A 14,416-nucleotide genomic window follows, 5' to 3' on the forward strand; every position below is an offset into this window, starting at 1 on the left:
CAAATAGAAGAATATCGTGGTTGAAAAATGGCTTGCGAAGATTATGACTCATAATTTATGAGTCTTTGTTACGTACGCATCGTGTCGGACAACGGTTTCCAAAGTACATACATATGTATTATAATGATTTCGATAAATATTTACACGAAAAAAAGTTTGGAAAAAATATAATGTGTATATAGATATGTATGTAATTGTGAAAGTCAAAAGATCAATTAAATTTAGATTGTAATGAATGCTAAATTCTCGATACTCGATATTTTTTATTCAAATTTATTAATCTTTGATATTTTCATGGTTACAATTTGGAAACCACCTTTTTCTTTATTTCATTAAGATTTGCGGCTTTGAATATGTTTTATATTCATTTTCAAGAATAGACTAATAATTATCATGAAAATATTAGACGCATCCGGGATTTGCATGCAACTAATCTTTCGTAATTTCATAATTTTTAATGGTTCTTTATGTACATTTATATCAAATTAAATGTCACTATAAGAATCGATTACTTTAATAAGCAACAATGCAAAAAAAACAAATCTTGAATAAAAGACAAAGTTGAGTATTTGAAAAAGTTGATAACGTGCTAAGTTAGGAGTACATATTATAATAATTAAATAAATTATTGTGCAAAATAGCGATGCAAAAACACGATCATTAGCTAATATCTACCTACATATAATGTACGAATTATGATGAAAATTAATTCATTTCTCAATGTATTTTTGGTTAAATTATTCGTAATTACTTTATGTTTGAATATGTTCCCAGTGCTTTTGAGATTATTAACTACATCACATTAAATGATTCGACCTTTCAAATTATGTATTTTCAGTCGTTCAAAAAATATTGGTATAAATACAATTATGTATATCAGCATACATTTTTTTCAAAGTTAATTTATTTGATATATGTATGTACATATAAATAATATATATTTTGGTTATTGAACACAAATACTATTATAATCTAGTATAATATTAATAATTCAGTAAACAAAATTTCAAACTAACAACTTTAATTTTTGAGTAAAGTCGTGGGTAGGTCACTCGAATGTTTTAATAATTTGAGATCGGAATACATACGAGGTAGTAAGATACATACGAGAATTTTGCGTAAATGAATGATTTTCTTACAAGTGCAGCAGTTGACCCTCAACCAGTTTTCTGAGAGCGTACGAAAGTTTCAGTCATAGTTAAACCATCGCCACGAACGATTGACATTTAACATACATAGTACTGAAATAAAAATCGGGCATCACTTGAAACTCTATTGAACAGTTTGAAGAACTGAAATGGGATCTACCAGTAGAAATGGAGCCAAGAAAAATGAAGATATGATCAATAGTGAAGATGTTATGAATTCATCGCTGAAAATTCTCACCAACATGGCAAAGAGACCCGAAATCGACATCGAATTTAGGAATTTAACATATACCATCAGAAGTGGCTTCAGTTTAAACAGTGAGTTTATTTTGGGCTAAAATTAATAAACAAATTCATCGCTATAACATAAAACATAAAAAATGTCGAAAATATTAAATAAACTTATACATATATATCGATGACTATAACTATACGTTTCAGAAATTAAATAAAGTAAATATTAAATATTGTTACACTAACTCTCATAAACCTAGTTATTTCGAAGATTATATTGTATTTCGTGACATTGAAGTACAATGTACATACATACATATTTCATAAATCTTTCGCGCTTTTACACTGTATTTTTACAATGATGATTTTAAAATTTTACACAAAAGTGTAACTCTTAAAATAAAATTTTTGAATAGTCCTGAATGATAATATAAAAATATTGATTTTAACCAAAATTGTATTTACGAGATTTACAAAATTTTTTGACAATATTGCTACGTTTATAATTTTTGCAAGTCATATCTTTAGTAGCAATTCAACAGAAAACATAATATAATATGATATATGTATATTTTGTATTATTAAATCCTTTACGTAATTTCCCAATAACTTTCTTAATAATTCAATTTTTTTTTAAATTTCTTATTCCTTGATTTTTAATGATTGATTTTTTAAAAGTTACATTTTTCAAACTGCTAAATAAATTGAAATTACTTGATTTTAAATTTGTTTTGATATATTTACATATATATTATATGATTTGATATGCGGTATTAGAATAAATTTGAAACAGGAAGAAAACCAAGTGAACTGTATAAGAGGTATGTATAAGAGGTATACAATTTCATTCCAGTTTGGTGAAGTATTGGATGAAATTTTATAATTAATAATCAGTAAAGGTCTATTCATACTATCCAGCAGTTCACGTATACACCAGTATCGTGCGGTGAAATTCTCTCTCTTTTTTTGTTATTGTACAGCCTTACTTAATGTGCACGAACAGGATATAAGGGGAACAGGCTGTTATACTGTACAGCAACGCACGTTTCGGCATATTTCGGCACATTTAGACAAGTTTTGGCTAAACGTGCCGAAACGGGCTTACAGAGCGCAACGATATCGAGCATTATTGCTTGCGTCTTATTGTCGAGTCAATATTGTCACAATCAAGGTTGTACATATAGAATAGCCGATACGCGCCGGGTCGGCGTCCCGGTACCTTTTATCGGCACCGGGTCGTGACCCGGCGTATAAAAATTTCAAAAATCAAAATAGTATAAAACTTTAATTTTTTCGAAAAGTTTTACCACTTTTATAATATTTTTCACCCAAGCTCGATGAAAAGAAGGCAACAGATTTGTCTTTAGCACATTTAAATATTGGTCCCCATTCATGGACCCATTAACGAAACAAATGGGCCGTGGACCTTTTTTCGTTTATTGCAGCTCAAACCATTGTCTAGGGTGGGTGTTTAATTGTGGGTAGGAAGTGTTCTCAGAGGCGGCAACAAACAGCTTTGTGTCATGAACTGAAGGATACATTCATCGCTTGAAGATTGCTTTGAGGATACATTGATGCATTTCTTGCAGAATGCAAAAAAGGGTCTGATTTTTTTGTATGATCGCGAGAAGTTACGTAATAAATTAAGCAGTAATGGATGCGTATAAAAAAAAGCATTCACTAGATGTACTGTATTTTCTTTAGTTCGTTCTCATCCTTTAAGTTAAACGAGCGATAATATTTTTCTTTTTATTTTAAATAGTCAATATAGTTGTTAATTCCTAGTTTTAAATTAGTTAATTTAATTCTAGTTAATAATAATAATATTTTAGAAACAGTGCTAAATAGTTTTATGTCGTAATTAAAATTCATGTTTAGTCATTAAGTAGTTTAAACATATGTTGAATAGTGATTTTTTACTGCATTATACATTTACAATATACGTATTTAATTTTGATTTTAAATAATAAAAATAGTTTTTCTTAAATAAAATGCGCGCGCACATTAATACGGGAGGAAAAGCCTGTTCCTCTTGTTCCTGTTGTATCCTGCTCGCGCAAATTAAGTGAGTATGTACGACGGGGGGAGAGTCCCTTTTTTATCTTTCGACTTTTTTTGATTTTTCGATTTTCGATCTTTGCCTTCCGATATTTGCGTTTTCGGGCGTTTCACTTTCGGTCCCGTAAGGTAGACCCGTACATCACTTATAGGTGTGCACAACATTATTTAAGTATATTACAAATTATTTTTAAATGTTAAACAATTAATCTAGAATACAGTAGAACAATTAAGACAATAATAATATTATTACATATGCTATCTTCTATCCTCCTCCTTCATTTTTACTTTATCTATGTACGTAGTAACAATAGATGAACTTTTGTTTTTAAATAATACCAACACATTTTAAATGATTAAAGTGCATTAATACAAATATAATTGTTTAAAAGTTTTGGAAATATTACTATCAAATGCTTCATGCTGTTGTTTTCTTTTCTGTGCCCCACTCAGTGTATTTTTCAAATTATCCATTTTGGATTGTTGTAATTACTTTTATATTGCAATCGACTTATTTATTTACACTCAATTTTATTCGTACACCTAATTAATTTAAAATGTCCGATTAAAATAGTAGAAAAGGAATTCAAAAATTATGTTTGAAAAAAACACACCAGTACATCACATTATCGAATATTTCATCTTATATACATATTTAAAATTGAATGTCTGTCTGTGTGTCTTGTATAGGCTCCTTAATCACTGAACCGATTACGATGGAACTTTCAGTATTTGTTGTATGCATGTCCGGGAAGATTAGATGTGAAAAATAATCGCCCAAAAACGGGAACGGAAACGGGAAAACCGGGAATGAGTGTCATTGTAACGCAATAATTTCAGATGTGCTCGCTGCCTGCGCTTTTCCGACAAATGGGAACGGGAACGAGAACGGGAATGGGAATTGCATGCGTTATTGTGGCATTGCAACGCATGCCGGGTTCAGCTAGTTTAAAATAAAATAACTATCCAAAATCTCGAACGATATCAAATGCGAGAACGTGTCTCTAGCGTTTCTGAAAGAAAACTCGATATTCACAATACACAAATGAAATGAAAATATTTTACTAACCATTGTTTTTATTTTATTTTAACATCGTTTTATATGTAGATCATATCAAACCATCATTATTACTGTACCATAACGGAAAACTATAGGAAATGTAAATTGCGTGAGATGGAGTAACCCTTCGAATGCTGAACAACGCCAATCGGCGTTTTGCCAACAAGTCCATGAGCCTGAAATCCCCCGATAGGTCTTGTTTTTTGAGTATATAAAAAATAAACAAGAATAATACCCGCTAAGCCTTTCCAGGCAGCATTGAAAAAAAATGCATTGAACATGGGTCGTGTTATCCGTGTCACTGTTTATAAAGACTGGTTTACACCGGAATTTCTGAATTTATAACCATAGCAGAGTTTCTCGTTGAAACTCCCCAACTGCTGAGTAGTTTAGATTGTGTCTTGGCATTTAGATTGTGGGCAACAATGAAGAAGATGGAACTAGTTTTGGAAAAATACATACAGACTTCTTTTGTTGATTTTATATTGTTGCAAGATATATTACAGAGTCTTACACACCTTTACAAAACTCGGTACTTTACAAAAGGCGGCAGTTATCTAGGGTAGTGATCTAGGGTTTTTATACCTGCTATCTATTGCATTTCTAAATAATTCTAGTTGGAAATGTTGGCGAAATTTTCAGCGTGGCGGGCTTTCAACAGAAAAGACCGCATAGTAGTTACGTACATGATACAAAACAAAATTTTGAATCGTGATTAAATCATAGCGACAGATTAATTACACATAATATAATAAGTGCAAACGAGCATGTGGAAGTTGGCATAACAATATTATTATACACACGCAAATGTTACTGAATAATGAAGTAGGACAAAGTAATTTTGAAACGACAATTTTATCTATATATGCAAATGAGCGTGATTTTTAATTGTCAACGGTTAAGGTTGATATTTTAAATACATATCTAAATCGAGAAACTGTAGTTAAGAAAATAGCTGCAGAAAAGTGGCTGCTAATATTATATATGTATGTATACATAAATATTCCCACAAAAGACTGGTATATACATACTATGTATATTAGTTCAAAGGAGAAGTTCTACATCGAAGCACTTACTAAGTAAAATATAATTTAAATCAAAGCAGTTTATTTCAAGACATTGATTATTCAAAGGTGTTATTACTGTACCTATATAATTGTTTCAAACACGCCAAAACAATTACACTACTCATTCGTTGATTGTTTTATGTTCATTTATTATTATTCGATTTTAATTACTATGTATTTTTTTATTAATATTTTTACAGTGTGAATGAATATTGTGGACTTTTCGGAAATGTGATTCTAATTTTTAGGTAGAAAGGCTTCCAATCCCGGGATCCCGGTGTTTTCTGGTACCGCGAATCCCGGTGCTGAAACTATTCTGAATACTGGGATTACGGCGCTGGCAGAAAATTCTTTAAAAATATTATTTTTACAAAAATAATATGGAAAAAAACATAAAACAACATTGTATAATGAACAATGGTGGGATGATAAATGACAGTCATAGTCCATTTGTTTGCCACCCGTGTCGACGCCGGCTTGCCGTTTCCACGAAATAGTATGAACGGCCTGTATTGTGTCGCAGATGTCGCAATGATATTTGAAGCATATTTTAACTGATTCGAACCAAAATCGACCACTGATCACGTTTTCATGATCTAGAAAAAATATGTATGTGTGTGTGTGTCTGTGTTTCTATGTGAGTGTCTGTATGTTTATTGTGTGTCAGTGTATTTTGGGGAATTTTTGAACACTGTCCGTCCTATTGAACTGAAACATAGTATTGGTTACTGACATTTTTATCGATACACCGTAATTTTTTTTCAAATTTTTAAGTTGACCGGAAATGGTACCTCTCCTTATACATAAGTTTTTGAATTAAATTATCTCCCAAACCACTAATCAAATCGGACTGAAATTTCTTACTCGTAATAGAAATTATTAATATTATACCCCAATAATTTTTAAATATTTTTTCCCAAACCGAAAGTGGTACTTTTAATTTAGAGAATCAAGGTTTTTTTATGGTTTTCTAAGAAATCCTTTAATTTATTGAACTGAAATTTTATATCTAGAGTTTTAAGTTTAATACCAAGTTATATATAAATGTTGGTAAGCATCCGTGAACCGCAAGTGGCAGTTTACTCTTGTTCAATTTTTTCTTCCACTATTATTTTCGATCCCTTTAACACGTAAAAATTCAAGTATAATTGTTTTTATCAATGTGATGAAAAGAAAAAAAAATCACTTAATATAATAAACCGGAAGCGGGATTTTTTCCTATTAGAAAAGTCAAAAATGTTGTGTCAACGATTCTTTCCACGCCCTGAACATATTTAGCTGAAAATTTATATTTGTATTATTTTTGTACTAACATAGAGTTGATAAGGTTTTGGTCGGAATTAGCCTGTGGGTGCTGAAGTAACCTTCCGTGATTGGAAGCAGTAGTAGGTAGTCAAGCACAAGTATGTATGTAGGTAGTCAAGTTCAGAGGGACATGCAAGACTAAACTTTAGTCATTTAATTCAAATAAGAAAGCTGAAAATTTAAAATGAAATGAAATGGCTTCATAGAAGTTCATAGAAATCCCATTTGTCGGCCTCTTGAATTTAGCGAACGTAAAGCAATAATGATTAATTTGAGAAACCTTGACTCATCACAAACAAAAAGATGTCAATTTATAATGAATACATATAAATTATTATAAATTATTATTATTATTTACATATAAATTATTATTATAAATTACATATATGAATACATATTAATTATTATTATTATTATTATTGTAATCGAATTATTATTATTATTATTATTGTCTTAATTGTTCTACTGTATTCTACATTAATTGTTTAACATTTAAAAATAGTTTGTAATATACTTAAATAATGTTGTGCACACCTATAAGTTATGTACATATATACCAGAATCATATTAGGTGTAAAGAATATATTGTGTAATGTATATACATTGTTGGTGAGCCTTTTTAAATAACATAAAAAATAAAATATATGTATATATGTATGTACATACATATGGACATATGAAGACTTTTGAAGATACCTTCTTCGAACAATGACCCATCATTTTACACAGGCTTTCTCAAAAAGATGAAAATTTTTGATAAATATACTTTTTTAAATTAAACATAATATTTATATTTTAAATTAAACATTATAAAAATAATATTTTATTTCCAATGTTCTAATTTAAAAATAATACGTAAAAACTCATATTTTACACATTCTGAATATAAATTATATAATGTTTTTAAATTAAAAGTCATTTATCACCTCATTTATTCATTAAGATTAAGCCCTCTCTTAAATATTATATGTGTAATTTCTTATTTTGCTTAAGAAATACTCACAGAGGGGCGCACATTTACATAGTTCCAATTCTGATATATGTAACTATATTAATAAAAAAAATTAAAACTATGTTTTGAAAATTATAGAGCGCTCTCATTCGTGAAAATTTCCATTTCGAGCCCTGAGTTCATTGTAAATATGTAAATGTATAGCAAATATGTGGTTCACGTGAATATTAAACATTCGTAATCCAAGTTTTCCCTGACCTTCTTTTACCTATCGCCAAAGCTGTCTATTGCTTATAAGTAAGATGTTGTACATACATACATTGCGTACATAGTATGTAGGTACTGTGTTTCTTATACCTATGTACATATAATAGTTACATGTATGTATGTAGGTACGTATCATATGTTCTAAAAGTTGACGGTGGCCTAGATACCGCTTTCTTATAATATATAATGTATAATGTATATATTATATGAAAGCAAATTTGGGAAGCGGGCATATATATATATATATATATATATATATATATATATATATATATATATATATATATATATATATATATATATATATATATATATATATATATATATATTTATATATATTTATATATATATATATATATATATATATATATATATATATATATATATATATATATATATATATATATATATATTTATATATATATATATATATATATATATATATATATATATATATATATATATATATATATTTATAGAATTTTTTTTCAATAAATATACAAAAAAATATAACGTGAACTTATTATTGATAATTTGCAATATGAATCAATTTTTTTTGTATAAAGCTACTCGTTCAAGCTACTTGCATCTTGTCAACCCGGTATGGACACCGAACATATTTTTTTGCGAATTCTACGGTAAACGGACTACTAGTCATATGTGAACCAGTCACAGGACAACCAGTCGCTCTAGATCGGTCACACGTGATCCCCCGTCACACTAAAACTGGTCACGAGAAAACTGGTCACACCCTAAAATCGGTCAACCAGTTTTCTCGTGACCGATTTTAGGGTGTGACGGGTGATCACGTGTGACGGATCTAGAGCGACCGATTGTCCTGTGACCGGTTCACATTTTGACTAGTAATTACCGAACCCATACATATTTTTTCAGTATACATTTTTATACATATGTAATTTAGTTCTCTTAATCCATTTTTAGCATTTTATCTTACTCACAATTTGAAATTAATATACATTATAATAATCATAAAGAATAATTATTTATTTTTGGAATTTTGAACTCTACACCATGAATCCTATGTCTCAAGGATAATGTGTATGTACAGACATGTCGGTGCAATGGCACATTTACATTCTCAGTGTAATATAATGGTGTACCTTCAATTTAACTGGAAAAGATATTTTTAAATTAAATACATATGCATTTAAGGGACTTGAATGCACTAAATTTACATACAATTGAAAATATGCATTGTAAACATGTATTTACATATATGTATATAAATATATGTTTAGAACATGGGCCAAATATTCTTTTAAAAAGTGAAATATTCATTATTCTCATTGATATAATTTTAAAATAAGCATGGAAATTATATATTAACTCATTCATTTCAGAAAAAAAGAATATATTGGACGATATATCAGGAGCTTTTCATACTGGTCAGCTTACAGGAATTTTAGGCCCATCTGGTTCGGGGAAAAGTTCTTTAATGAATATACTTGCAGATTACAGGTAAATTTATCGATATGAAATAAAATGTACTGATGAAAATTATGTATTCGAAAGCAAGAGAAATATAATGCATTGTAGTTCTGTAGGTGTTACTGGAGATATAGACATAAATGGACGACCTCGAAATAAACATCTTTTCCGCAAACTATCATGTTATATTATGCAAGATGATTTAATACAATCAGGTATCACTGTTGAGGAGGCCATGAACATAGCAGCTAATTTGAAATTAGGTTCAGAATTGAAACAAGATGAAAAGTTTTTGGTGGTAAGTACCGATTTAAATATGTGTATATACTACAATGGTGAGTTAATTTACGTATGTATGTACATATATGTATACATAGATAGAAGAAATACTTGTCACACTCGGCCTTACTAAAAGTAGAAGCACAAGAGCTGAAAAACTATCAGGTGGTCAACGTAAACGCTTATCAGTTGCATTAGAATTGGTAAACAACCCCCCAATTATAATTTTGGATGAACCTTCTTCGTAAGTTAAATGATCATGATAATTAAAAGTGTTTTTTTTTTTTTTTTTCTGTTATATAATTTCATATAATAACATTAAATTACAGTGGATTGGACACAGTTTCAACGCAGCAGTTAATAAAACTGTTAAAACATTTGGCACACACTGGAAGAACCGTTATATGCACCATTCATCAACCACCCGCTTCAATATTTTCATTATTCGATCACGTTTATTTTCTCTCTAAGGGAAAATGTGTTTATCAAGGAAATCCCAAATTGCTAGTTCCATTTATGACTAAATTGAATTTTCATTGTCCGGTGACGCACAATCCGGCTGATTTCATTCTTGAAATCTTACATATTAATTTAGAGAATATGAAAATATTTGTGAATGCAATAAAAAATGGCCAAAAATCTGAATGTATAGGAGACATCATTATTAAAAATGATAAACAAATAAAACCTTCCCAAATGAACATTGAGGATGTCTTACCTCCGACAGTAACTAAAGATATGAATTTACCAACAACGCTCGTAACTCAATTCGTTATATTATATAAAAGAATGTTGTTACAAAAACGAAGGAATTTGGTGAGAAAAAAAAAGTTGATACGTACTGATTGTATAACAGTTACATATGTATACATATTTGTATTATATTATGTGTAATTAATTTCAGACTTCTTTATGGATTCTAATAGCTCATCATGTGATATCAGGTCTATTAGTGGGTGCAATATTTTATGATATAGGAAACGATGGATCAATTCCGATAGCTAATTTTAAATTTTGTTTAAGTGTGGTGGTATTTTTTATGTACACATACACTATGTCACCAATATTACTATGTAAGTGATAATAAGATTTAATTATATGAATGTATATATACATACATATATTGTACGTTGAAATTGTATTCTTTTAGTTCCAACAGAATTTCAGATTCTACGAAGGGAACATTTCAATAGGTGGTATGGACTGAAAGCCTATTTTTTGGCGATGACATTTTCAAGCATTCCCAGTATTGTAAGTTCAATATTTCAGAAATATTTAGATATTTCAAAGGAACATAGTCTTATGCAAACCAATTTACAGATAATTTTAGGTGTGGAATTTATATTTGTAACATATTGGATGTCCGGTCAAATTATGGATTTAAAAAGATTTGCACTATTTTCAATAGCTAGTATTTTAACTGCATTGTGTTCAGAAGGATTTGGATTGGCAATTGGAACTATTTTTGCAGTTCGGGTAATGTGACGTCATATAATTATTTAATATGAAAGTAAATGTGTTTATAATATTTAGTTTTTTTCTTTCAGAATGGAAGTATTATTGGGCCAGGTACAATTGCACCACTTTTAGCTCTCAGTGTATATGGAATGGGATTTGGTCCTAATATTGAAACAATAATGTATGTTCTGATGCGCCTATCTTTTATACGATATGGAATAGTTGGACTATGTATCGCACTTTATGATCAAAGAGATAAAATGAATTGTATCAATGAACCATATTGTCATTATGGAGATTATAGAATTTTTTTTAGAGATATGGGGATGTCAAATACAACATATTTATTTGAAATTCTGGGACTCCTTGGATTCACTATACTGCACAGGATTGTAGCATATTTAGCACTTCATTTTAGATTACAAGAAGAATTTTCTGATAGAATAAGGAAATATTTAATTTTAATATTAAGAAATAAATAGAATAATTATAAAATATAACCAATCAAAAGTGTTTAATAATGATAAATTACTGAATTATTTTTTATATTTATTGAATTCAAGTCCGACATGATTTCAAAATTAATTAATTTGAATAAAATACCAATTTATATGGACGTAAATAAATAAAAAATGACAGAATATTGTTTTATAAAATTAAATAGTTTCTTTGCATGTATGAATTATTATGACGATGAATGAATTCACTTTGGAAAAGTAAGTAATTTGTATTCATGCACAATTTTTAAATATACGTGTACATATTCTAGAAATATTTAATACACATTTGAATCATAATGGTTGTTGATTATTTTAAATTGTTTAAATTGAGTTTATGAAATTTAAACAGTCGAGTATATGCTAAACTTGTAACTAAAACCTGTATATTTTAGTTTAATGAAAGTTTCACTCCAACAAAAATTTTATATATCCAATATATAAAAAGATAATTTGTGGATGGCAAGCTTTAACTGATTTTTATAAATATATTTTTCTTTTCTTTTGAATTTGAGAGATCTTAATTTAATGCTGAATCTGAAGCTCCAGAATGCCCAGAGAAAGGTTGCATAAAAGAACAGTGAGTAAAATAATCAAGGAGCGATCCAGTTAGGATTATTATAAGATATCCATTCGTCAATTTAAGCGGTTTTAATTAAATATGATTTTACAAAATGGGATATTTTTGGTTATTTTATTTTATTAATGTGATTATTCCGCACAAAGCGATCCCGCACACGTCACTAAAATTTATATCACGGAACATCCGGCACTCGAAAATTCCATACATCGACAAAATATTAAAATTTGTTTTTTTGTAATATTTTTTATATTCCCTTTGTATATTAATTACACTGAGCAACAAAAAAAAATTACCAGAGCGGAGACTAACCAATCTTTACTAAGTTTAACCCACTGAATTCGAATATGATATTGATTTTTGTTGGTTAGTGATCGTTTACGAGATACGAGCGTTTTTTGGCTTTTGCGGTCTTTAACTAAAAATCTAGTACTGTTGTGCTCAAAGTGAGTACTGGAATCAATAGTCAGATGTTTTTCCTATTGATTGTGATATTTCATTGCTTTAAAGACTTATAATTAATTGTCTAGCTAATTTTAAAAGTCAAAAATATATTTTTTTACGGATTTTTTCTCCATGCTATTTTGCATTTATTTGACATTTTTTTTTATTTCACCACGTTTAAAAGGATTGGTTTTATATCCCTTTTTTTATTTAAAGGTACTAACTAGAGCGGTAACTGCAATTTAAATGCTTTCGTTGTGTATTTGGTTGTAACGCGAAATGTGTTGGAGCAAGCGAAATGGCATGTAATCCACCTCACAGAGTACAGCGGTTGGACTATTTAGAATTAACTGTGAGATTTTGGTGTTTTTACTACTCGGTATTCTTACTTTTTTAATTTTAATTTTCTAGTGGCTAGATTTCATTGGCACAATGGAAGATTTACTTTATTAGGTGCCCAAAACGTTACAAATTTGTGGTGGCCCAATTTACGTATGTATTTGCAGTGGCGGATCAAGTAAATGGGGGACCCCATGCGCATTTGAAATTTGAGGCCCCCACTTCAGTAAAACGCTATCAATGTTTTTTACCATGCTTTTCAGTATATGGTTTTTTATTAGGATTTTACATCATATAGTTTTTATTATTTATTTTTTTACTATATGTACTTAAAACACTAAATAAGTTTTTGAAATGAAATAGGTACTATTTTAAAATACCATGTAAAATACATATTAATTTCATTTATTCTTGGCTTACAAACGTATTGTGGACAACGATAATAATTTGTAAGTTGTAAATTTTGGTAGCAAAGGTCTATTTTGGGGTCCCCAAGCGCGCGATTATTTTCAATGTATGCGAAATCGTTGCTGTGTATATATATATGTATAAAAGATTTGGAGCAATTAAATTTACATTAAAAAATCCGCTCGGAGAAGACCACGAGAAGGTGGAAATTAGAATGCCTGATTTAGACTGAAAATCAACGATTTTCAACTCAAAATTCACGGATTGAAAAAATTGTGTTAGTTATCGAATGAAGATGAAAGCAGTATTTAAGGCATTTTTGAAAATGCGCACGTCCCATGCAATGGTGTCACCCCAATTTTGGAACAACGAGTTTCCATTTTTTTTTCAATTTATATATAAATATTTGGAAAAAATGTCATTTCCCTTTACTTGCTATGAAATCGACTGCGTCTTAACTGTCGAAAATAATTTTCAAGATTTGTAAATAATTTCCAAGTTCAAGGCGAGGATGTTAAAATTTCTACTATAAATAAGTTTTAACTAATAAGTGCAAATATGGAACTTCTCGGGTATGTGATTCATTTAGTAAAATAGCCAACGGTATTTGTGTAAACTTTTTGCGAATGCCATTGGCTACGTCCACACTACCGATATCTACACCCGATATTTTCGAATTTTCCATATCCAGTTCCCATATTGCAACCTGTGGTTGCTATTTAGGAACTGGTTATGGAAAAGTTCATAAATATCGGGTTGTAGATATCGGTAGTGTGGACGTAGCCATTCAACTTTCATGATATCGTATTAGATTGATATAAAAAAACTTGAATAATTATTTTTAAAATGCAAATCCTGTACACAAATCTGC

General features: G+C 29.3%; 2 protein-coding genes across 2 annotated transcripts in view; one reads left to right on the plus strand and one right to left on the minus strand.

Moving 5' to 3' along the window:
- LOC143920351 (seminal metalloprotease 1-like) overlaps positions 1-14,416 on the minus strand; it is a 386,340-nt gene that overhangs the window by 24,767 nt on the left and 347,157 nt on the right. The gene's annotated exons all lie outside the window — the stretch shown is intronic.
- On the plus strand, positions 1,280-11,841 carry LOC143919912 (ATP-binding cassette subfamily G member 4-like). The gene is made up of 9 exons (XM_077442498.1): positions 1,280-1,466; positions 9,453-9,570; positions 9,649-9,838; positions 9,918-10,063; positions 10,149-10,635; positions 10,724-10,892; positions 10,970-11,070; positions 11,140-11,295; positions 11,367-11,841. Exons 1-9 carry the CDS (start codon positions 1,298-1,300, stop codon positions 11,757-11,759), a joined length of 1,929 nt encoding a protein of 642 aa, XP_077298624.1. The 5' UTR covers positions 1,280-1,297; the 3' UTR covers positions 11,760-11,841.

Source organism: Arctopsyche grandis, chromosome 12 (assembly GCF_051622035.1).
Source record: "Arctopsyche grandis isolate Sample6627 chromosome 12, ASM5162203v2, whole genome shotgun sequence".
Classification (NCBI taxonomy): Eukaryota; Metazoa; Arthropoda; class Insecta; order Trichoptera; family Hydropsychidae; genus Arctopsyche; species Arctopsyche grandis.